The sequence below is a fragment of the Aotus nancymaae genome, unplaced genomic scaffold (assembly GCF_030222135.1).
Source record: "Aotus nancymaae isolate 86718 unplaced genomic scaffold, 86718_ANA_hifiasm-v0.15.2.pri h1tg000041l, whole genome shotgun sequence".
Classification (NCBI taxonomy): Eukaryota; Metazoa; Chordata; class Mammalia; order Primates; family Aotidae; genus Aotus; species Aotus nancymaae.
Genome location: NW_026988455.1, coordinates 12,463,353 through 12,490,148, shown reverse-complemented (window position 1 = coordinate 12,490,148; position 26,796 = coordinate 12,463,353). Strand labels below are relative to the sequence as shown.

The 26,796-nt window shown below is 40.6% G+C and overlaps 1 protein-coding gene across 1 annotated transcript in view; it reads right to left on the bottom strand.

Moving 5' to 3' along the window:
* The window catches only part of GLIS3 (GLIS family zinc finger 3), a 488,252-nt gene extending 463,642 nt beyond the window's left edge, over window positions 1-24,610 (bottom strand). Inside the window, exons 1-2 of the mRNA XM_012454569.3 lie at window positions 23,955-24,610; window positions 10,377-10,862 (exon numbers count right to left, since the gene is read on the bottom strand). Of these exons, the coding sequence (XP_012309992.1) occupies window positions 10,377-10,764 (388 nt within the window). The 5' untranslated portion in view covers window positions 10,765-10,862; window positions 23,955-24,610. The remainder of the gene's footprint in view (window positions 1-10,376; window positions 10,863-23,954) is intronic.
* Between the last annotated feature and the right edge of the window lie 2,186 nt (window positions 24,611-26,796).

The window sequence follows — 26,796 nt, the reverse complement described above, 5'->3', positions numbered from 1 at the left end:
TCCTATTCAATGTAAAACCACACAGCACATAAAAAGTGAGATTGGGCAGGGCATGGTGGCTCACACCTGTAATCCCAGCACTTTGGGAGGCCGAGGTGGAAGGATTGCTTGAGCCTAGGTGTTTGAGACCATCCTGGGCAACACAGCAAGATTCCATTTCTACAAAAATTAAAAAAAAAAAATAGCCAGGTGTAGTGGTACACCCCCATGGTCTCAGCTACTTGGGAGGCTGAGGTGGGAGGATCACTTGAGCCCAGCAATTCAATGCTGCAGTAAGCTATGATCGAGCCACTGCACTCTGGCCTGGGGACATAGAAAGATCGTCTCTATAAGTAAATAAATAAATAAATAAATATCTTTATAAAGAATGAGATAACCAGCAAACTGAGCCTTGGTCTCTTCGGTCTCTTCATCCCTAAAATGGGGCCAATTACACTTGCCCCATCTCACAGGATGCTGCCTTTAATCAAATCACATGAGATAATCAATAAGAAAGTTTATGAACTACAAAGCACCATACAGGTCCAAGACTGCTTCCCTTTAACAGCCTTAGAAAATGCTACAGGTTTGCCGGGAGCAATAGCTCATGTTTGTAATCCTAGCACTTTGGAAGGCAGAGGCGGATGGATTGCTTTGAGCTCAGGAGTTCAAAAGCAGCCTGAGCAACATGAAGAAACCCCATCTCTACAAAAAATATAAAAATTAGCTGGTGGTGGCAAGTGCCTATGGTCCCAGCTACTTGGGAGCCTGAGGCTGGACAGCTGCTTGAACCCAGGCGGTGGAGGTTGCAGTGAGCTGAGATAGTGCCACTCCACTGGGCAACCGAGTAAGACTTTGTCTCAAAAAAAACTAAAAAGAAAGAAAGAAAAGAAAGTGCTATAGGTGACTAATGAGTTACATTTCAGCTTCATGTCCTATAGCATTTGAAGTGAAAAAGGGCATTAACGGAGTAGATTCTTTTAAAGATGCAATGTTACGAGACTAACAAACCACTTTTATAATTGGAACAAATCATGCCTGTGATTGATTAGTACTTGGAAATCCATCATCAATTTGATTTATACACAGCATCAAGAAATCATACAAAGTAGACCCTGTGTAGCTCAGAGAGTAAACAAAAGTAAACACTGTGTTTCACCTGACTTGTTGGCAAGACAAAATGAAAACTCTGGCTATCTCAACTGGAATAATGCCTTTGGTCTCTGGCTGTTTGGTTATTTTTGGAACATTTTATGGAATATTAACTTTATTTGCTCTAATTCTGCAGGAAGCACATTGGAAGTGCAAGAGAATATCAGTGATTAGAAAGAAGAAGTGAAAAAAAATAACCAAGGATTTTGCCCCAACTTCTTTTAGGTAATATATTAACTGCATCTCTTCAAAACTGCAGGACCCCAATCATCACTCTTATCCCAGTTCTAACATGGCTGCATTCGACATGGTACACACACTGGTGTTAGCAGACTTTTTTCACTGTCTGTTGTTTTCCCAGGGATGAAACTAAGTAAAGGAATGATATAGGAAAGTAACATTTTAAATCAGTGTCAGTATTTTAAAATTTATGATGTGGCAATGGAGAAAAACATACAGCTAGCTAACCCACTGACCAAGCAAGCTCTCACCTAAGCTCTCGATTAAAACCAAGTGAAATAGCCAACCACAAACAGTAAAAAATAAACATGAAACTTGATGTGTTATTTAAAGTACATTAATTTTTTGACCTCCAAGGTTCTCCCAATACATTATCTTTCTCAAACCAGGTCTTTACAAGAGACACCAACCTTAAGTGACACAAAAGAGTTTTTTAATCCCAATTAATTTGGTGTCCTTTGTTGATATTATTCTGTCTTTTTTTCTGACCAACAATAATGAATAACCCACAAACGCTAATGAATAACTAACTCCCTTTGTCTCCAAGGACAGCAGAGCCCAGCAAGAAATGTTAGAAGCCCTGAAGTAAAATAAAAACTCTTATAATGAAAATCTTCCCAATTATAAACTCCTCTGGGTACTACAAATGTAAAATTGTCTTAAATATTTAAATCGTTGTGTCAAATGTGCTTAAAGTGGGATCATAAAACTGATTTCCCAGATGCTTTTAAAAATGCATTTCTACCAGTCTAATTACAGTGAGTAACTGTTGGAGCAGGAAGTAGGGGAAATACAATATAACTGGAATCCTTCACACAGAAGTCCTAGCGAGGCTAGTAAGTTGACAACTGCACCCTGTCCTCTGTGCTCACTCAGTGGTTCAGATAAATAGGAACACATTCACCTCTACTCATTAAAAATTTACATGTAGTAAGTGATCAATTTTTTAACTAATTTCTATTATCTTATAAAGATAAAACTAAAAGTTACTCTTCTTTGTCGTAGACAGAACAAATAAAAATACACTGATGTTGCTGAGAACACTGACAAGTGTGCAATAAGACAGTGTGAGGAAGAACTCAGTAATGCTGTATTTTAATAGGAACTCACTATCTTTCTCTAACATATTTCCTAACTCTGTCCATGGAAAGAGCTTAGAAGCAATGACATCTCACAGTCAATGCTTCAAAAAGAAGCAAAAAGAACAGAAGCAAAAGGAACCAAAAAAAGGCAAAAGAACACCCTTTTAGCCAGTTTTCCAAATATTCCCCACTAAGAGGGACTTGAGCTTCTTGGGAAAATGGATGATTCCAGGTCTGGAGCACACAAGAACAAGTGAGCGTAGAACATCTTGTTATGCCTGAAAGCAAGGAAGTACTTAATGGGAACAAGTCATAAAGACAAGAATTGACTTCAAGGGGCTCCCACTGGTCAAATTTGGGACAATTTGGGCATTAGAAAGAATAATGATGGTAATGAATTATAGCAGAGTAATTTTTAAAAACTCATGAGTGATTCTATAGAGTGATTCACAAAAAGGGAAGGAAGAGAAGCTCTTCTTTCCAGAAGAATACCAGTTAATAAACATAGCAGGAATAAAATAATCAGAAAATCACCATTACATAATCAACAATGTAAAAACTGATTCTGACAAATATCAATGGATGCTATGAAAGACTGTTGGAGGAGAAGATTTTTGCACCAGATTACTTATACATTTTGAAAGAGAAAGTGTCCTTCACAATGCAGAGATCTGGTGACACCACCTTAGCCAGGTGATCAAATACAGCATCACAAATACTAGGATGAAGCAGCATTCAGTGCTTCTGGGTATAATGCAATGGGTGGTACACAAATCACCTACATAATATTGTTATCAAAAATGTTTGACCTGAATCCAATCATGAAGAAATTATCAGACAAACCAGACTATGGAAGAAGACAACTCACCTGAACTCTTTAAAAATATCAGCGTATTTTTTTCATGAAACACAAAGAAAAGGTAAAGGAACTAGAAGGAAAAAAAACCAGAATTATATTTTAAGAAAAAAAGACACCAAACTAATTGGGATTAAAAAACTCGTAGGTCACTTAAGGTCGGTGTCGCTTGTAAAGACCTGGTTTAAGAAAAATAATGTATCGTGAGAACCTGGGAGGTTGAAAAATTAATGTATTTTAAATAACACATCAAGTTTCATGTTTATTTTTTACTGTTTGTGGTTGGCTACTTCAATTGGTTTTAATCAAGCGCTTAGATTAGAGTTGCTTGTTTTTCTCTACTGCCACATCATAAATTTAAAAATACTGACACTGATTTATCCATATCATTCCTTTATCATCCATATCTTCCTATATCATTCCTTTACTTAAGTTTATCCCTGGGTAAACAACAGACAATGAAAAACATCTGTTGAAGTAGGCGAAAGAGATATGACAACCAAAGGTAATATATGATCTTTGATTAGACCCTGGTCCAAAGAAAAAAAAACAGCTATAAAGGACATTTGAGTGATAAGTAGGGAAAGAAAAATAACAATTTATATCATAATACTAATAAGTAGAATTAAATAGAAAATAATATAAAATTTAAATATGGACATTTTATTTATTTATTTATTTATTTATTTATTTATGTTTGAGGCAGGGTCTCACTCTGTCAGACAGGCTTGAGTGCAGTGGCACAATCATGGCTCACTGCAGCCTCGAACTCCTGGGCTCAAGTGATCCTCCCACCTCAGCCTCCCGCATAGCTGTGTCTACGGGCGCAGGCCAACAGACCCAGCTAATAATTTTAATTTTTGTAGAGACAGGGGTCTCACTTTGTTGCCCAGACTGGTCTTGAGCTCCTGGCCTCAAGCCATCCTCCCACCTTGGCATCCCAAAGTGCTGGAACTACAGGTGTAAGCCATGTGCCCAGCCTCGACTGTATTTTAAAATTTAACTATATATAAATAGTACTTTGTTTCAAAGTTAAATTCCTTGGTTATAATTAATATATTTTGGTTATATAACATGAAAGACACTGGCTTAGGAATTTGGAGGTGAAAGGTCACAATGTCTGCAATTTACTTTCAAGTGGTTCACCTTACTTGAGAGAGATAAAGATGCAAAATGCAAAAAAAGTTAAATACCATATAATACAACACAAAACAACATAAGATCAAACTTTAAAAAATGATAAATTCAGCATCAAAGAATGAATTGCATTTCAGAAATAAGTTGCCAGAGCACGGTGGCTCATGCCTGTAATCCCAGCACTTTAGGAGGATGAGGCAGGCGGATCACAAGGTCAAGAGATCAAAACCATCCTGGTCAACATGGCAAAACCCTGCCTCTACTAAAAATACAAAAATTAGCTGGGTGTGGTGGCATGCGCCTATAGTCCCAGCTACTCGGAAGGCTGAGGCAGGAGCATCGCTTGAACTCAGGAGACAGAGGCTGCAGTGAGCCAAGATCGCACCACTGCACTCCAGGCTAGCAACAGAGCGAGACTCAATCTCAAAACAAACAAAAAAGACGACGAAGAATAAAGAAAGAAGGTATGTAATGATTGGTTAATTTAAGTGGGAATAGCAGGGTAAAGCCTCTGGGAAAGCTGTTTTAGAAGGCACAGATCTGGGAGGAGTTGTCCTTTTTGTCTTTTGCCTTTTGTCCTTTCCCTTCCTTTTCACTTTTCTCAGAAAGCAGACTAGATAGCTGGAGCTGGAATGAGGCAGACGTGCAATCAAGAGGAAGACTACAGAAAGCTCCATCATCTTGGACCAGGGAGAGCGAAGTAGCCAACCACTAGCAGCAAGCACCTATTCCAGCCTTCTCTGTGTGATAAAAATAAAGTCCTACAACAGAAGTTCCCAAATGTTCTCAGTTCATGGCATGCTCAGTGTTTCAGTAATTTTTTCAAGGTACCCCTAGGCCAAAAGAAATACCTACAGTTGCATGTATTAAGTGGTTGGGTGTAAACAACTCAATAACATGTATGTACTAACAGCTCATTCGTTGTTTGAAAACATAATACATGTAAATTAAAAGAAAAATAGTATTTTTATTTCATTCTTAAGTAACCACAAATACTAATGGGATATGTGGTCAATTGTGTACTCTAATGTTTCTCAAACTCTGGAGTAAGATCGGACACCATCACCCTTTCCACGTTGATTTTCACTTAGTATTTGCTTTTTAAAAATTGTGGTAAAATATATACAGCATAAAAGTGATCACCTTAATCATTTGTAAGTGTGCAGTTCGGTGGCATTAAGTACTTTCACGTTATCATGTAACCATCACCTTTGCCCACCTCCAAAACATTTTCCTCTTCACCAACTGTAACTCTGTACCCATCAAACACTAATTCCTCATTCTAACTTCCCCCTAACTCCCAGTGATCACCACTCTTTCTGACTCTATGAATTTGACCATTCCAGGAACTTCACACAAGAGGAATCATAAAATACATGTCCTCTTGTGCATTTCATTTAGCATAATTTTCTCAAAGATCATCCATGTTGTAGTATGTGTCAGAACTTCCTTTCTTTTTCAGGCTGAATAATATTCCATTGTATGTATATACCACAGCGGGTTGCCTCTTCCTTTCAGCTATCATAAATAATGTTTCCATGGACATGGGTGTAAAAAAGTACTTGCTTCTCCTACATCACAATTACTGAAATTGGAGCCTCTCAAAGACATGATGTCACCAAAAGAAATAGTGCAACTTACTGTTAAAACTGTCAACCTCCTCAACCTAGTAGTTCACCTGGTGTCCAAAGGATATCACATATCTCTGTTTCCTTCTAAATTTATAATGACATGTGACTCCCCAAGTTCACTGTGGCACTCCAGTGACTTTAACACACTGATAATGTGTGTTTGGGAACCAGAACCTATGAGGTTAAAGCCACTGTTATTTGAGTTTTCAGTTGAGCAGAACTCAATTTTTAAATAATATAAACATTAATATTGAATGTATACTTCTCATGAGGCTTCCATCAAAGATTCTCCAGTCTTCAAGTCAGATGCTTGTCTGTGTAGCAATTCTTAGGGAACTTAAGTCCTCTGTACACAGCTCTACTGCATTCCTAAGAGTTGCTATAATCACTGTCAAAGCGTAGAAAATGCATTTTCTTAGCCACCATGTAAATTGTACTTTGTCCCAAAGCAATGATACTGCTTTGGTTAAAATTTATGTGTCAACTTGACTGGGCCACTAGGTGCCCCAATACTAGGTCCAACACTACTCTGGGCATTTCTATGAGGGTGTTTTTGGGTGAGATTAACATTTAATCAGTACACTGAGTAAAGTATATTGCCCTCCCTAATGTGGGTGGTTCTCAGTCAATCAGTTGAAGTCCTGAATAGAACAAGGTTGACCCTTGCCCCTAACAAGAGAAAATTCTTTCCTGCCTGATTGCCTTCCAACTGGGACACTGGCTTTTTTCTTGCCTTTGAATTCAAACTGAAACATCAGCTCTTCCTGGGTCTTGAGCCTGCCAGCCTTCAGACAAAGACTACATCATGGGTTCTCCTGGTTCTCAGGCCTTCAGACTCAGACTCCAACAAAACCGTTGGCTCTCCTGGGTCTCCAGCTGACTGACTCTCCCTGTAGATCCCAGAACTTGCCACTCTCCATAATCCCAAGGGCTAATTTCTTATAACAAATTTCTTTATATATACATATATATACACACACACACATATATATACACACACACAAATACACATATGTACATAGGTATCCTATTTGTTTATTTCTTGGAAAACCCTAATTAATAAACCCACAAGAGTTTCATGTTCCACCAGTGTCCTCAAAATAGATCCAAACTCCTTGGTATATCATTCATGGCCCTTCCTCTGGCTTCTGCTGATCCCTCTCCAGCTTCATCTCTTACCACAGTTTTCTGTACCCCCACCCATGTGGAACCAGGTGGAAGTCCATGAAATGCACCAGGATTTCTCCCCTCCAGGTTTTGAGTGCATTTTTCTTCCTTCCCAGAAGTTGTTCCAGACAAACCCCTCCATGCACACATATGCACACATACACACACACACACAACATGCACTTTGCATGACTGCAAGGCTAGCTCTTTATCTTTCAAGTGTCTGCCTATGTAGCATGGGCCAGGAACCCTTCTCAAATGTGGCCATATCATTCTAAGCGTATCCCTACCACAGTCCGTACTGTGCTGTATTTATTTATTTATTTATTATTTTTGTGCGTGTGTGTGCGATAGAGTCTCACTCTGTTGCCCGGGCTGGAGTGCAATGGTCCTATATCTGCTCACTTCAACCTCCGCCTCCTGGGCTCAAGCAATTCTCCTGCTCAGCCTACCAAGTAGTTGGGATTACAGGCACCCACCACCACACCTGTCTCATTTTTGTATTTTTAGTAGAGGCAGGGTTTCACTATGTTGGCCAGGCTGGTTTTCAACTCCTGACCTCAAATGATCTGCCCACCTCGGCCTCCCAAAGTGCTGGGATTACAAGTGTGAGCCACCGCACCTGGCCTACTGTGCTGTATTTTAACTGACCACTTGTGTGTATGAATTCTCAAACTCCTTGAGGGAAAGGACTATAGTTTATTGGCTACTGCATCTCCAGAACAGTGGTTCACCCATAATATATGCTCAATAATTATTTGTAGAGTAAATGATCAAAGTTCAAACAATCCTAGACCACAGTCCTCAACCAATTATTGGCTTTGTTTAGGAATTGTCAACTAAAATCTGAAAGAAACAATACATTGAGCCACTTCTCGCACCACTCAGACCACTAAGGGTATATAAGCTCCAAAGCTAGAGGTGATAATAATACAGCTGTCCTCGACCCCTCATTTGTGCTTGTGCATGTCCCAACCATGCAGATCTAGGAGGTCACTGTAAGCTAGGAAGCTGAGCAAGGAGACAAAAAGCCAGAGGGAAGAGAATCAGGAAGCAGCACTACTTCTGACAGGCATTTCAAGGTATATTGACCCTGAGAATTCACTATCCCTTAAGAACCTGAAGTTTTTTTAAAAACATGGCTTTAATTACAGCCACTTCTGATCATCATCAAAGTTAATATTCCCAAGCTCCTTACTGACTGGTGCCTCTGAAGTTACTTATTCTTTCTAGACCTTAGTTCCCTTATCAGTTAAATCAACCATAACATACAACTCAGTGCTGTTTGAAGAATAACTGAGACCATGTATTAGAAAGTACTTAACACAGTGCCTGACATATGCTGAGTTATGATACAATAAAAGCAAGTTATTAATATTATCAGCATTATTATTGTCAGTCAGGATTGCAAACATAAGTACGTATAAAAGCAAGCTGCAGTTCACTAGTCAAGCATGAGCTGAAAGGTTTTACTGGGCCTCAGCCCCTGAAAATCTAAACACCTAAATTTAATATGAGGGAACTTAGCTTGCCACACCATGAACACAGCAACCCAACAATGAGAAACCTATTTTGGATGTAGCCCCAGGGAAACTTTTTCCTATACTTACATTAAATATCAGTACCTCTAAGAAAGAAAATGATTCAAAACTAATCTACACTAAAAAAGAAGAAGAAAAAAATAAATTAATTAATTAAGGCTGGGCATGGTTGCTCACACCTGTAATCTTAGCACTTTGGGAGGTCAAGGCTGGCAGATCACTTGAGCTCAGGAGTTCAAGACCAGCAGCCAGGGCAACATAGTGAAATCCTGTCTCAAAAAAAAAAAAAAAAAAAAAAAATTAGCCAGGCGTGGTGACAGGCACCTGTGGTCCCAGTTACTTGGGGGGCTGAAGCAGGAGGATCACTTGAACCAGGAGGAAAAGGCTGCAGTGAGGCCAAGATTGTGTCACTGCACTCCAGCCTGGGTGACAAAGTGACACCCTGTCTCAAAAAATTACTTAATTAACTTAAAAGGCGAGTGTATGTTTAGTGCTATTGTTTTTTTTTTAACCTGCCCATTTATACCAATTTCTCCAAACACAGAAATACAGACACTAAACCAAACAACTTTTTGGCTACTTGCCTGATAGAAATCATTATTCACCTTAATTAACTGAATGAGTGGCTATTCTGAAGGTTGCTAGTAATTCTATTTGGTAGTGTAAGCATTTTTAACATAAACATTTAAGATGGAATGCTAAAAATATCTTAAGGAATATATAATTGTGCTATTTTATACAGCAAAGCTATATTTTACATGGGGTGCATGCTCTTTCTCCAAAAACATATGTCATCTACAATATAACCTCATTAATTTAACATCAGTTTCTAGAGATAGTGTGTCATTCAAATAATTTGCTATTCACCAACAATTATTATTTAAAATATATGGTAATTCAAACGCTATTGAATTAAAAGCACATTCTTTCTGTACTTTAAACTGATGAGGTTTTCTAGTTCTCCGCAAGCACAAATACATCTTTTCATTATTCCCTTCTAGCTTGCTTCCCTCTTGCTGCTAGCTGTATGATAAAAATTACAGGCTTTGATTTAAAGTAATTTTTCTTATGATTTATATGTACTGATTCCTCATTTTATTGGTTATTAAAATTTCTCTCTTTTTTATCCTTTTCCTTCCAAACACTACCTTTCTTCTACACTATTCTTTTAGCACTGGCATAAGGACAGTTCTAGTCACTCTTCTTGTCCACGGTCTGCAGAATTCAGCCCCCAGGGAGCCAGAACAGATCTACATGTATCCGGAGGGCAGGATCTTGCTAAACTGGCTCTTACCCTTCCACCACCACCACCCAGTCTGCCTCCTTATTTCTCGTCTTTCTATCTTACTGTTACTCTGTTTCACAGTGCCATGAGATGTCTCATACTCAGCATTTACCCCTATGGTCCCCTCCACTTCAACACATCCACACCCACTCCCTTACTGAGAAAGCTATATATCATTAAGAGACCATCAACTTTGACCCTGACACTGAATCATGTATTTTTCCATAGGATTTGCTAGCAGAAAATGGAATTGGGGGAGAAAAAAATTGTTTCCATTTTTAAAAGATCCCAGAAAGACAATCCTACCTTTCCCAAGATTTGGAGGAAAGGGGCTTCCAAACTCCTGCTGCTTTGGCTTTAAAGTATGTGACCCTGACATGCCTTCAGCCTGGGCGACCTGGAATCGTGGCTTCCCATTGGTGAGCATTTGTTGCCTGGGGCTTAAGGCAGGCAGATGGATGGGGCTCTCAGCCACGTTGTTCTGAGGAGCCATTCCTCCTCCTGAGAGCATCTTGAGATTGAGGTTGTTAGCAAGGCTTCCCATAGTGGGGCTTGATGTGCTGCCACAGGGTGAGGGGCCAGGAGTCCCGGAGTGGGCTCGGATGGCAGGAATGTGGTGGCCACTGACCATCCCAGGCCCCTGTGGGGTTCCCGATGTCCGGTGGAGACTCATGCTGCATGATCTTCCGTTCATTCTGAAAAACCTGTGGCCAAGATGGTCAAATATCCAATGTCACTAATGACTCCTTTCAGGCAAAGTCCAATAAGTTATCCATGATGTGGGTTATAAGCCTGTTTAAAAAAAATAAATGCAGGCATTTTTAAAAGCAAAAATGAAAATAAGATACAGTGAGTTTTTCAACCTGTGTATCATTCATATCAGGAAGAAAAGAAGCGCTCTTAGCAAGATATGGCCTTTTATGTAGAACAGGGTCCTCAAATACATGGCTCATTGGCAGGCACTCTCCCCTTCCGCATTCATGGTGGACATGGATTATGGATCACTGCATTGTTTTGTTTGCCACTGAGCCCTTCTCAATACAGTGCTCTTGGCAACTACAACAATCTACTGGTGCCAGCTTGCAAAACAAAACTGATTTTGCTCCCTAGAGGATCTGTCCATACTAGTTCACTTTTGCTACAGCAGGTATTGGGAAACCCAAAAGCACCACCTACATGAGCTGTGAGACCAATGCGTCAAAGTTCCAGTAAACAAACACAAAGCAGACATGGCTTCTAAATGAGGCTATGGGGACACTAAACCATCTCTGATTTCCACCTTAAGAACTATCTCTTCACAGTCCCTAGATTCAAAAAGGATAAACACCTAGGCCATAAGGTTTTCATATATCCATATATTCAAATATTCATGGCAGCATTAGGGTCTATGTTCCATACTGATCCTGAGTTACAGGGATGGGAAGAGAATCAACACCACAATACTGTTACCTTCTACTAAAATCCTAGAAAAGAGAAGGGCTGTGCAAAACACCTTACAGGGAGCATAAGGAGAGAATGTCCCTTCTAAAAGTGACCTATCCAGTATGTACATGATGCATGACTTTCAGTAAATCTACCATAGTTCCATAAAGCTTCCTAACATTAAGGAAGCAGAATGAGAACCAAGAGAAGTACTGACATGATCGCAGGACATCATGATACACCCATGTGATCATGATGGGTTATAAATCACTAAGGAAGGCCCTTCCCTCCCTTGACCAATAGCTCCCCAAAATGTATGCAATGAGATGGCAAAGTGCCATGGTTGTGCCACTATGCCAAATATATTATAGACACTGTCACAGTCAGTCTTTTAAAGATGAGTCATGGAAACAAGCCAAAGCTGAACAAACACAGGAAATAAGGACTGAGTACAAACCAGGAATGACCAGATATCCTCAAGTGGATGATTCCTATTTTTTTCTGTATGATCCACACAAAGTGCTGAACAAACATTTTTCAACTTAACTTCCAAATAAATGAGTCCATAAATAATCAAGAAAAGGCTATCAAGGAGAAAAAATCTTTTGTGAAAAGTTTATTTTTCTTTTCATTTTTAGAACATCAAAAATATCTAATTTTAACTCATAGTGAGCTATGCCTTCTGCAAAGTTTGCTGTGTGTGCCTATGTTGAGGAAATTCAAAAGTAATTAACAACATAAAATTTAGAATGTTTTCTTCATTCTTACCAATTCTTTATTTTCACTAAGAATTCCATCAGTTTGTGACATAATACTGTCATGCCATCTAGTTATGGGAAACATTCAACCATATTCCTCTAAGTCAAGTCTCACTCCTACCCTCTCCTCCCATGAGAACAAAGCAGGAGTGACTGGAAAACCTCAATTCTTACACTGAAAAACTTCCAGTGCTTTTTATGTTATTTTTATGTAGGAGAACTTTTGTGTGTCATCAGTCAGTCTGCTGATCCATTCATTGGTAGATCATGAGCAATAGTCATTTAATGTCTCTGTACTATGCCAGATAAAATTGGCCATCTATTTTCCTCTCATTGATAAAACAGTGTTTTCTGAGCACTCTGAACCTTACAGAAGAAAGCACTTATTCAGCAGCAACTCCCCAAAAAAGGTAAAAGAAATATGTAATATTGGCAATTTTTTGAAAATAAAGAATTGTTCAACATGACTGGAAATATGAGTCACTAAGACCATGGTCCAAGTGACAAGTGTCTGCAGATTTGCAGACTGTGCCCATTTCCAGGTTTTTAAAAATAAGGGAGTCATTTTTTTGGCAGCAAGATCATATACAAGCAGGAATTCTCATCAAAAATCTGGATAAAAACACATAAGGAGATACTTAGCATTAGGCATGATCATTAAGAAGGTGAGTTTGCAAGAAGGAAAAATAATTAGAGCACTGAGAACTTAATTATCAGGCATTCACACTTGCCTGTCTTAGGCTGAGTATTTATTTTATTTATTTTTTTATAAACTGCACTCCTGTTTTAAATAGTTTTAGGTTGAAAGTAAAAACAACAACAAAATGTACTTAAATTTTATTACTAAGAAAGCAACACCCAGAAAGTAAAGTGATTAATACCGTAAAGAAAAAAACCAATAGGCCAATGGCATGTGAGCTGAGCAAAACCAGCCTCAAGACAAAAATAAACTAAACATGAAAATATGCCTAATATTCCAGTTTTCACATTAATTATGCCACAGATTTCTCAAACATTGGATATCAAAATGTAAAAATAAATTTCATCTATTTATATGGTAATATTTTGTATACTTTTTAGCTAGGCCATATGATCAAGATATAATTCTAAGTCCACTTGGTAACAAAAAAGGGATAAACTGCTATTGTAACTTTTAAGAAAGACCCTCATAAAGTCAGAGTCAAATAGCACTCAGAAAGTCAAGATACCTGAGTTCTGCTTCTGACAAATCATTTATAACTTCTCTGGACTTACAGTTTTTCATCCATAAAAGGTTGAGGAGTTTGGATCTATTCACTATGGTCTCTTGAAATTCTGTTATGCCAGGCAATTTAGAAAAGAAAGACTATCAAGAACACCCATTTGCTATAATCAGTAGTAAATATGTAGATTTTATACCTATGACATTTAAATCTGGAGGGTAGACAAAGAAACAAAAATAATAGCATTCTCTACTACCCCCATCAAAGTACGAGCTGATAGGCTCACCCATCAGCAATATGTCAATGCACAATACTAACCATAACCATGAAGAATAAATTTTAACATTACATTTACACTTTGCCAAAAAGGCAAAATCACAACTAATCAGTGTCTCAAACTTAACTGGCAGGAGTCCACTGGAAGAGCACCTTTCTAGTTAAAAATCAAATCACATTATTCTAGTCAGCATTTTCGCCTCTGTTCTCCATCCAACTACTTACTCTATCCTAGGCTACCAATAACAAAGACAAAAAGAAACAAGAAAAAGAAAAAGAAAAAGCAAGGAGTATCCAGAGGTAGAGATTTAGGACATTTTGGATCTGACACAGTGACATAGTTAGAGTTTTAATACTACAGTGGTTCCTATAATAAAAATGTTCATTCTGCTAATATGAGTCAACATGCAAGTCAGTAAATCTTTCCTTTTGACCACTTTCAAACTCTTAGAACACACTTCTGTAAATCAGGTCAGAGAAGAAATTACTTAACCCCGAAGGAAACTAAGGCACAAAACCACTTAGTAATTCCCCTAGTTTTCTGAAAAAGCATGACTTTAATCAAAATATAAAATCATGACTCTACCTTCTACCCAAGGCTCCAGGCACTGCTCGTCATGGATTAAAAGATTAAACAAACGACAAGCAATGTTAACTCATCCATTCCAGAAAATTTCAAAAACACGACTTCTATAATGCCTATTTACAGCCAAAGGCCCTTTCTTAGTAAATATCATTAATAGACTCATCTAGAGTCATAATTCATCAGATGAGCCAGTTAATTATTAATTTTCATACATCATTTCATTTCCTTAGGCTACATTTAGCCTTTGTTACATTTTCCATTTCTTATGCCACAAGCACTTCTAACTGTGCATACAAAACCTGATAATGAGGCACAAAATACTGGCCAGCAAACAAACTGCTTCTGAGTCTACTTCTTATATATCTGTCTAAGCCATCTACAATAAGAGTTTTTATTGATTCTTTTTATTTTTTCCCTTCGGGTTCATGACTGCATAATTTCATTAACGCCGCCTTTTCAACATCGCTGCCTTGATTGTTAATAGGCCCCTACTATTCCCATGGGCTTCTCTTGTTACAGCTTTTGTAGCCAGAAGAATATAGAAATGAAAAGCCTATTGATAGATAATATAAGTTATTCTCATGCACGGCTGCAGTGTGAAGCACATTTTGCAATTCAATCAAGGACAGATAGAGCTGAATGTTCTTAGATCCTAGGAGTTCATTTAAATAAGCAGAATGTACCTTGTCCTAACACAGGTGACTGACTCCTCAGAAAAGATTGTATAAACAAAAACCAATCATGTAAGTCATTTTATTGGCAACAATATAAACACAGCTATATTAGATGTCACCTATAAATCAAAATTATTCTTGTCTGCAATTTTAACAAGAGGAAAGTGCAAACATGTGCCTGTGAAACTAGAGGATATTATAGAGGAAATATATTGGATGTGTACAATATTATTTCTCCAAACTGAAACTGAAGGGTACTATATTATGATATGGTAACCCATAACAAGGTAGAGTTTGATCATTTCTGTGGTTCCATAACTTTATTCAGTGAAACTGACAAATTCATAGAATTTACAAGAGAAGTTACATAGAAACAGAGCTGAGATAATTCCTCATTATTGAAATGTGGAGCAGAAAGTTAGGAAGGTTATGTCTAATAACTAGTATGTATAGACCTATTTACTTGGGCACTCCCAAGTCCTAACGTTGGTAATTCTAAGAATATGAATATATTTATTCTGAACACTGAGATGTACAAATGTTATTTAAGCAATATAATCGCCAATAAGATGAAATAAAAGAGGTTTCGTTTCTGAGTTATTCCAATTGAAAAATATGAAGACAAATTAATGTCCTCTGCAGAGATTCTTCAAGACTATTCTTCCAAAGACCACGCAGAAAAGATAATGTAATGAACATGAGGGACCTCACCTAATAGAAACACTGACTTTGTTTTATCTGTGAATTCAAACCCTTTGCTATCTATATCTAATTAGAGATAGACATATTTAACCTTTTCATTTTTACATTTTATAAAATTTTCTCAAAAGTTAAAATAATCTTTCCTGAGTTTCTAGAGTGAAAGGACTGGCCATGTCACTTTAAATTTAAATTAATGGCTATCACATTCAAAATATGGGTAGTAAATATGAACAGGACACAGAGGAAAGGAAGGAGAGAAAAGGGAAGGGAGTAGGAAAAAAGGGAATAACCACATCCAATTCAGGAATTTATTCCTCCTAGTCAATCCTCATTTAAAAATCAGAAGTAGCATTAAGAACCTTCCACACAATGATAGTGGCTACAGATTGCTGGAGGAAATTCAGGACCTTCAGGAATATACTGCTGGAGGGCAATATTAAAAGTTCAATAACCTCTCTTAGAATCCACTTTCCACTCTTCAGTGCATCTATATAACTTTCATATCCTTCTGGTTTACTAAATGTCACAGCTTTTAGTAGCAATTACTTAGAACTGTTTCATTTACTTTGCCTCAGTCATTAACTCATCAATGAGTACAGAAAGGTCTACAGAGCCATGGTCCTACCAAAATGGCAAGGGAGAAGAGGATAATTAAAGATTTTCTTGGCCAGCTATAAGAAATCACACAAAATGCAAATGAACTTGGAACCAAAAAGATTTTGAAGACAAACATAATAAGTTTAGAAAGTACCACACCTTGGGCCCATAAGGCTATAAGTTCCTATATCAGAAAGGTCTACAGAGCCATGGTCCTACCAAAATGGCAAGGGAGAAGAGGATAATTAAAGATTTTCTTGGTCAGCTATAAGAAATCACACAAAATGCAAATGAACTTGGAACCAAAAAGATTTTGAAGACAAACATAATAAGTTTAGAAAGTACCACACCTTGGGCCCATAAGGCTATAAGTTCCTATATCTACGTTTAATGAAGTATTCATTTTAAAGTAGTGTTTCTCAAACTGGATTGCAATTCATTGGTGGTCCATGAGATTAATTATTCAACAGAGAAAGCATTTTTTAATGAAATAGGACTAGTAGAATCAAATAGAAGCTATTGGAGTGCATCAAATGTATTAATGGTCAAGTATTTGTTTTACTGCAGTTATTTGTGGGTCTAACTATCTGCCCATTTGTTTGCATATATGTCTTCTGGGTAAGACAAAAAATATACTGTAGGGTGAGTCACAGTCAAAACAAAATAAAAGTCACTGCTGAAAAGCATTTTGACTAATTGCCTACCCAAGTACTTACAAAGAATATCTGCAGGTATAGACAGAGTTGAACAGTGGAAGTAAAATAAATGAAAAAATAGAGCTGGAATGAAGAACAGAAAGGATCTAAAGGTTCTACATTTTTGGCTTTATAAAACATAAGGATTAAATGATACAAAGCTGTATTCCTACCACTGCTATCTTTCACTGTGCAATAAATATCAATTGATCAATTGGGCTCAGTTAGTAACAACTGATCAACCAACTGACAGAATCAGGATCAAAATTACTGACAATTTTGGATCTTCTTCACTGCAGGGGATAGATAACTTTCCCTGGAATCAACCCCATCTCTTACACTGCTAAAGTGGGTAAAGTTTAAATTAACACACAATGTCTTTGAGAACTGAGTCTTTCAAAATGTGTTCTTAATATGAGTTAGCCATCAGATTCTGAAGAGAGGAATTTGAAATGGAAAAATGAACACATTCCCTATGATGTCACTGCTGAATTAATTACCTGAATTGCAAAAAGTGAATAGCACATGGCCAGGGTTTGGGACACAAAAGCTTCTTCTTCAGAAATATAAAATAAAATAACTGGCTGGAGATTTTTCCTCTTGAGGAAAAAAAAAAAAAAAAGCCCATCCTCGCGCAAGAGGGTACATACGAAATAAAATGTGGCAAATGAAAAGACCATTCATTATCCTTTAGACTGTATAACTAACTACTCAGTCCACATGACTCGGTATTTTCAAGGCTAAAAATCACAATCCTTTAAAAAGGGTAACATCTACCTGTGGAAGATTCTAGAAATAAAATGTATCACTCTTTAAACCTAATATTTAGACATCTTATTGTGCCCCCATCACACATGTAACTGAGCAATTTTTTTCCTTCAACATAGTTATTACTTAAAAGTGACCAATGTACTATTTCTGGCTGTTGGTAGACAGTAGTTTTACACAAGTTAAATTATGTTCACTGACATCACTGCAGAAGTATGAATGTCCACAACAATGACTAGGCCCTTAACCAACATGACAACATATTTATTAAAAAGATTTTTTGAAAACCTCCATGAATGACTCAGGCAAGTTACAGACAGAAGTGGAATCTATCAGTCATGCTGAAAAGGTTGGGAAAACATTAATCCATTTCTTCACACACAAGAATAACAAGAATTCATAACTAGCCCTGGCATCTGATTGGTTTTCTGTGTACAATATTCCCCAGGCCTATAAAAGAAATTTGATGGAGCTGGCTCAGAACTTTAGAAATCACTGGTATTCAGAAAGTCTGATCTCTTTATCATGGAGCATAGGACAGGATCTGATCTTGCACTGTGATGCTATCTGCCCATCTGCAGTTCAGCAAGGCTTGCTGTGCCTGAAGGAACGCGCAGTCATTCTTGTTCCTAGCTTTGAAGAGATCACATCAGACAAGGATGGCCCCACCAGCTGTCCTTGACTCAAGTATGCCCTCAGCTACTGAGAACCTCATGATTCAAGTTTTACAAATTCCTTGATTTTCTTCCCAAAGTGGAACGTGACTGGATCCTTGTTTCCATTCATTCTACACACTGCCTTAGAGTCCACCTTGATGGTCTTTCCCCTCCTCCTTAATTTTTCTTTTCCCCCAAATCCAGATCCTACTCACCCTCTAGGCCCACCCCAAATACCCACTTTAGGCCCTCCTTGATCCTTTTTTAGTATCTACAAATCTGACCTGCAAAATGGGGATAATGTCACTACTGTGCATAGTTCGTAACATTACAGAATAATGGGCCAGGTGTGGTGGCTTACGCCTGTAATTCCAGCACTTTGGGAAGCCAAGGCAGATGGATCACCTGAGGTCAGGAGTTTAAGATCAGCCTGACCAACATGGTGAAACCCTATCTCTACTAAAAATACAAAATTAGCCAGTCATGGTGGCACACACCTGTAATCCCAGCTACTCAGGAGGCTGCGGCAGGGGAATCGCTTGAACCTAGAAGGCAGAGGTTGCAGTGGGCCAAGATAGGACCATTGCACTCCAGCCTGAGCAAAAACTGTCTCAAAAAAAATTACAGAATAATAAATGAGAATGCATATGACATGCTTAGCACACTGTTCAGTACATAAAAGGACCCAATAAATGTTATTTTACTCTACTTGCCTCTCTTTAAACATTCATAACTTTCTACACTGCATTACAGTTATTTGCCTATGTTTCATTTCCCTGTATAAATTCTAATTTTATTAAGTTTGGGGTTATAGCTAATCTTTGAACTTTCCCCAGGCCTTACATGTACATAGATTTTTTTAATACTATACCTATATATTTAAATTTTGCTCAATACATTTATCATATATTCTATGTTACATCTACATATTCACATACATTTATTCTATTTATATTGTTCATTTTGTACTGATCATTCATACTGAGAAATATGGCATAAGTGAAATAAATATATAATTATAACCCACATCTATAAAGTATTGCCTGAATAAATAAAATATAAGTGAAGTGTGACCATAATCATGAATCCCATGACCTGTGGAACCAGTTTAATTACAGTTGCATGTTCCCTAGTTTATTCCTTTCTCTACTAGGAAAAAGTAGCACAGAAATTCTACTCTGCTCTTCTGGGTAGGCATGTTATTCTTGCCTTTATCTTGACCTACTGGTGAACAATGAAAAATCCCAGCTAAAAGTTGTGAATGAACAGTTTAGTACTAAAACCAGGCACTTAGGTTTTTTTTTATTATGGGGGTTGCTGGCCCTCACCGAGGGGCTGTGAAATACACTCTGGGTTGTCTTAGTGGAAGGAACTCCTCTGGATTTTCCTGCTCACCTACCCTGGTGTCACATTAGACATTTCACTTGTGTCTGTTTAGTCTTCCTAACCAGACTGTCATCGGAATATAAATATGGCTTCAGTTTGGTTAGTGTTTTTCCTTAATTCTATCATATTAAGTAATGCCTCACTAACTAATTTCTGCAAGCCAGACTGTTTCCATCATCTTTAAAGGAGAGTCCAAATTATTCGACCTACTAAAAAGTTGTTGTGTCGAGAGAAAGAAGCCAGACCCAAGAGTGCATATTGAATTATTCCATTTACATAAGATATTTTTGTAAAACAGACATAACTAATATATCTGCTAAAAACCATGGCAGTGGTTACGTTAGGCAGAGGTGCTAACTGGAATGGAGTGTGAGAGATGTTTCTGGTGTGTTGGTAATGCTTTGTTTCTTGATCTGGAGGCTAGTTATGTGGGTGCGTTCCACTTGCAAAAAATGCATCAAGTTCAAGATAAGTGTGCTTTTCCGTAAGGATATCTTATTTTATCTCAACAGAAAATTTGGCTTTTGTGTCAGAAAGTTAAGTGGGAAACTAGGAAAACTGGGGACTTGGGCATCTTTTAATCAAACTATATATCAATGTTATTTCGAAGCTTTTGTTATGTGTCATCTTCCTTGAATGAGAATGGCAACAGGCTGGTTTGTTTTTATCATACAGATTTCCTATGTGGCTTTTTTCCCCAATCCTGATAGAGTCTATGAACCAACCAAACTTAGGGAAAAGTAGAACAGTTAAGTCCTGCATTTCTACCTTATTTACAATATAATACCCTCTACAGAAAATAATTACAGAAACACAGAAAATGACTTCTCCAGAGATGAGAATGTGCATGTGCTGCCACTTTCTGAGTTATCTCCTTCAAGAAGTACATCTTCTATAATCTGGGAGAACAGTAAATTAACTCTCCAACTACAAAGATCAGTAACTATAATATGAGAGAGACAACGGTGGAAAGAATGAAATGTCCTCGGGCTTAATTAACTAGCAGGAAAGAACAGTCAGAGGGAAAAAAAAAGATGGAGAACACTGAGCTCTCTTCTGAAATGGCAGAAAGACCACTTTCTCCTGCATAAATGAAAGCAGGGTTGATACAAAACATGATCTGGGTATTATTTAACCTCCCCTATCCCAGCCTATTTTAGCTCAGTAGGAATTTTACCTATTAGGTGGATCTTGGAGTCCATCCACCACCCCAATAAAGATTTCCTTTCTTATTTGAGGTGATGATCACTTCTTCCAAGCAAACCAACTAACCTTAGGTATTCAACCTCTGATAACCTGACGACTAGTAAGGAACTTCAGTGGAATTAGGGGATCAAAGAAAAGATGCTGTCCCAAACTGGCCAAGGTGAACCAACGGGAGAAGTTAGCAGCAGTTAAATTGATGTACTCAAGGATTACTGAGTCTTCCGGGCAAAAAAAGAAAGCACTTAACAAACTACCAATAAGGAAAGGTTTTTAAAAATAGAGAAAAAATGCCCTCCACCCTTGCATTCAAAGGTAGCCTTAAAGCTAGTTTGGCTATACAGGTAACTAGTAAAAAATATATGAAAACTGTAGTACGGTTAAAGATGATCCTCACACTTCAGTTTGTTCTCAATTGCAAAAAAAAAAAAAAAAAACAAAGAAAGAAAATGCATATAATGTCACACTCTGCTATCTAAATTGCTTCAAACTTTCTCAGAACGACTTTCATCATGGCGGATTCTTTTTCTGCAAACCTTTGCAGGTTGCACCTGTTTCACACAGAACCACTGGAAGCAAACTAGGAGGAGATAAAAGAGAAGAAATAGCAAGGTTTAAACGAACACAGATCGATTTTGTACCAAAAAAAAAAAAAAAAAAAGGGACGTCCAGTGAGGAACAAGACAGAGGGGGAAACAGACGTCCGGCTAACTCCCAAGGTAGATTCATGACTCATCAAAGCTTTCAGAGGGGACAGACCCAGACTTTGCATTTATCTTGAGTTCGTCTTCGCACCAAGAAATGATCTCTTAACCGGGTAACTGAGAACTTTAGGGGTTTGTCCTGGGTGTGCAACAACTGGCTGTGAGGCCTCCGGCAAAACCCCTAAGGTCTCTGAGGCTTGGTTTCCTCACCAGTAAGTGACGCCAACGTCCACTCTAGCTTTAACAGTCTATCCTTGAGATTCCTGGTCCCATACTAAAGGGAACTGGTCCACTTGGGGGAGCTGCAGAATTTCTCTCTTCTCATAAACTCCAGGGCCCCGGGGCCCCAACTCTTGGAAGATGCTGAAATCCTGGAGGAAGGTGGTTCTACCGGCTCGGGGAGAGGGCCCAAGAACCCTCCTGTCTGTGAAACGGGGCCGCGCCTGCACAAGTCTTGTCTCTACGGACCCTGCTCCCTGTGATTCCGAAAGTAGCCCCCTACCTCTGCCCCGGGTTTTGATGCTCCAGAGATGCGAGGGCCAAGCTGTTGCCAGAGCAGCCTAGCGTGGGGCTCAGGGAGGCACACAGAGCAGGGAGGCGGAGACCTCGTTAGTCCTCCAGACCGCTCCTGCCAAGGGGAGGGCTAGAGAAGTCGGCAGAGGTGCCGGGGCCCGCCGGGCGGGGGAGAGGCATGTGGGACAAGGCAGGAGAAGGGCAGCCCTTATCGGCTCCCTGCCTCACTAGCTTCGCTGCCGGGGTCGGACGTCCCGGTTCCTGGGCGCGGAGCTAGGGGCGGGTCCGGAGGCGGAGGCGACAGCGCCCGGCGGGGTGCGCGCCGCTGAGACCCCGTCACTCCCCCGCCGCCTCCGCCCCTAACCCTCGGCCCTGTGAGCGAGCGAGCGAACGCAGCAAAACAAAACAAACTAGTGCCGGCTTCCTGTTGTGCAACCAGCTCCTGAGTAAGTCGGGGGCCGAAAGGGCGCCGCGGCTGGGAAGCCAGGGCGGCGGGACCTGCGCGCGCGGCCCGGCCTGGCCGGAGCCTGGAGCCCGAGGGAGCTACAGCTGGGCTCGCAGCCCCCGCACGCTGGCCCCCAGGCCCCGCTGAGCCAGTGTCCTAACCCTCCGGTTTCCTTTCGCTTCTCGTCTCCCAAACACCTCCAGAAGTCGGAGGGCGCGAACGCGGAGCCAGAAACCCTTCCCCAAAGTTTCTCCCGCCAGGTACCTAATTGAATCATCCATAGGATGACAAATCAGCCAGGGCCAAGATTTCCAGACACTTGGGTGATTTCCTTGTCCCCGAGGTGACTTGTCAGCTCCAGTGAGTAACTTGGAACTGTCGCTCGGGGCAAGGTGTGTGTCTAGAAGAGAACCGGCAGCTCACTCACGCTTTCCAGAGAGCTACCCGGGCCGACTTCAAAATACACACAGGGTCATTTATAGGGACTGGAGCCGTGTGCAGGACAAAGTCTCTGAGACTGAGACATTTTCCAAACAGTGCTGACATTTTGTCGGGCCCCATAAAAATGTAAACGCAAGGTGACGAACCCGGCGGGGAGGGTTCGTGTCTGGCTGTGTCTGCGCACTGGCGGCGTGGGAGGTTATAGTTATAGACCCGGCGGCTGCGGCTGCAGGTCGCCGGGCCGGTACCCTCAATCCGACCACCTCCCGCAACCATGAGGACACCGGCTTGGATGAGACACAGGCGTAGGAAACTGCCTTCGTGAAGCTCCACAAACACGTGGAACTTGAAAAGACAACTACAGCCCCGTGTGTGCGCAAGAATCCTCACGTCACCCCATCAGTTCCCACTTCGCCAAAGTTTCCCTTCAGTGGGGACTACGGAGTGGCGCGCCCCATGACCGTGCGTCCTGTAACTTGCCCTGGTTGTGTACCCCTCTGCCCCCTCTACTTGAAAAGAAGAAGCAAAAACTGTTCCTAATTGGCGAAACTTTAAAACGCTATTGCTCTTTCTGTCTTCTACACTGGGCGCTCTTCGGCCATTGACAGGAACACGGTTTGAACCTTAATTGTTGCTATCAATCTCAGTAAGCGCAGGTCTCTCAGTGACCTGTGACTCTGGAGTGGGGTGGGGGTGCGCCTATCCCTAAACCTGCGCGGAAAGCCACCAGCTCAGCGTGGAAAACTATTTCTAATCCCTAGTTTGCGTCTCCGAGCTTTAACTCCCCCACACTCTCAAGCGCCCGGTTTCTCCCTGTCTCTCGCCTGTGAGCAAAGTTCCTATGGCATCCACTTACCAGGTAACCGGGATTTCCACAACAAAGCCCGGTGTGCGGGTCCCTTCCCCCAGCCAGCCTGTGCGAGTGACAGCGGGTGGCCAGCGCTGGCGAGGAGTAACTTGGGGCTCCAGCCCTTCAGCACGCTCCGTGGGCTCTGCCTCCTTCGGAAACGAAAACTCCCATCCAAGCCGGGGGACGGAGCACGGAAACCCGGCCTAAGTGCCGTGTGTGCGCGCGCGTCTGCGAGGGCAGCGGCGGCAGAGGGAGGAGGAGGCAGAGGCGGGGTGGCTGGACCCTCGGCATCAGCTCATTCTCCCCTGCTACACACATACACACGCAAATAATGTTTCTAAAAAGTTGAGTTGCGACTCTGTGCCTCGCCTGTCCTGTTCATCCTCGTCCTGGGCCGGGGGATGCGTCTGGGGGCCGACCCCAGGATGCTGGCTAATTGCTGCTGGCGGGTTCCGTTGGGGGAGCGCGGGTGCGACCCTGGATGGCTGGACGGCGTACAGGGGGTCCCGGGAGGGGCGGCTGGCGGCGGCACTCGGCGCCGGTGCCCGTGCGCGCCGCGGTCTGGGCTGGCCTGGCGGCGCAGTGTGGACACTGCTGCAGGGAGAGGGGAAGGGGGAAGAGGGAGGGAGGGAGGCGGCCCGGCGAGGAGTGTGGATGTGTGTGCGGCCGTGAGGGCCGGCCTGTAGCCAGCTGCTTCCTGAGTGTGAGCGCCGGAGGGGGAGGGGGAAGAATGGGGGCGGGCTCGCCGGTCGCCTGGCTGGCCAATTCGAAGGCCCTGCTTGTGTTTCCCTCTTGACGCGTACACACACACACACACACACACACACACACACACACACACTCCCCGTTCGCCAGAAGTCGAGGAACTACAGAACAGGGTAACAGCAGGGAGACACTTAGCATTCTTCCTGGCCTTGTTTGTTAAACTGACTTTTGTTTTAACAAGAAAAAGTATTAGTGTTTAGACAGGATTTGATGTCAGATAATAAACAAAAAGAAAATCCGGTAGTAACCACGGAGAGAGTAACACGGTGAAAAATGGCAGAAGGGTGGGTTCGAAATACGGTATCGGATGCACATGACAACTTTGAAGCTGGATAGGTGAGGCACTAAGGATGCCTTTGGCATCTTTTCCAAGTATAGGCAGGGAAGAGAGGAAGGTGATGAAAGTGTTGCAAAGGTATACAATTCTGAACACAGGCTGTTAGGAATGGAGGCATATTCCCTGCGTATGTTACATTTATAAATTGGCATTTTATCCTTATGAATTCAACTTCCTCAGCCTCATACCCCACCTAACCCGCGACTCCTTCTGCTTGTGTTGATCTTGGGAATCTAGGTATATAATGCACGCAATATGCTCCGGGTAGGCCTTTCTGCAGTTGAGAGGATTATTCACCTTCATGAATGAAATGAGTGACGATGCCACCAGACACTTTTAGAATTTCACAAGTCTTTATATTCTATTCTACTGCTCCCACTCCAATATAAATTAGCAATCAGGTAGTAGATGCTCTGATAAAGATAGAAGTCCTCAAGGACACAAATGACTTACCCCAGAAAGCCAAACCTAAAAGACTGTTGGCAGTTTTCATTTATCTAATTTCAGTGGGAATATTACTAGGCTTGCTCCGTATCCATGATGTTAACATAACCAAAAGAAGCCTGGTTTCCACAGTACTTTTTCTTTTCTCTTCCTTCTCCTCAGGACACGAACTCATCAGAATATTAATCCCCAGAAGTAGAGGAAGATAAATAAGTTAATAAGAGTTTAGGATACATCATTCTGTCAATTTTACAGTTTCTCTCTGTTCATCTCTTTTAAATACAAGTATCCAAGCCCAAGATGGCAGTAGATGGGCTCAACCACATATAAGAAAAGAAAATACTCATAAAGGAAGCATGCAGCAACATCACAAAAACAAAGAAACTAAGTGGTGGAAATTGCCATGACTATTCCATTGTGGCTAGTTATTGCAACATGCCTGACATTCACCATAAAAACTCTTCCTCATTAATTCCAGCCTTCAGGAACACAGCAAGATGGGAACACTAACCCTGTAATGCATCATGGGAACTTCTGTTCATCAGATTCTTGTGCTGTACAATGGCTCCCCAGGAGCAAGACAAGCCTGGGTGGAGGCTGCAAAAAACCTTTCCAATGTCCCTCAAATATCATTTCAAATACAATGGTTTTGATGCATAGAATGGTATCCTAGGGGGTTGCAGAAGCTTCTAAAACTTCCCAACTGATGGGAACAGCTTAGCTAGAAGAGAAAAAAATATATACTGCTACACCCAACTTTAATCAATGGCTCATGAAAATAAAACACTGGGAAAGTTATGACTCATCAAACTGGAGATCCCCAAAATCTCTTCATTTATAGGAGCCCAAGAGTGGGAATGTCATTTTATTTAGGTGTGATTTTCATGAGCCTCTAACATTCCTAAAATATTTACGACTAAAGGGGTATAGTGCTTTGGTTGAATTTTTTCTTTCTTTTCTTCTTTTTTTTTTTTTTTTTGGCCAAGAATCTGTAGCTCTGAAATAAGAACAGACCTACACAATATCTAAGAACATATTCCATGGGTTATAGTAAAAATGCAGTTGTTGTTGCACCAATACAACCCTGAAGTGACTCAGAATGAGATCTGTACCCCTTCTGGGCAGAAGAGGTCAGCAGGGGTGAAGGAGGGTGGTAATAAGAGACAGTGAGAAAGGAAGTAATGTAGTTCTGAAATGATTCTCTCCCCTACCCATGAGCTCTCCATCGTGCTTAGGAATCACACTCTGGCAACCTTTCAGCCAGATAGGTGGGAACTGCAGCCCAGTCAGTATCTTCCCTCT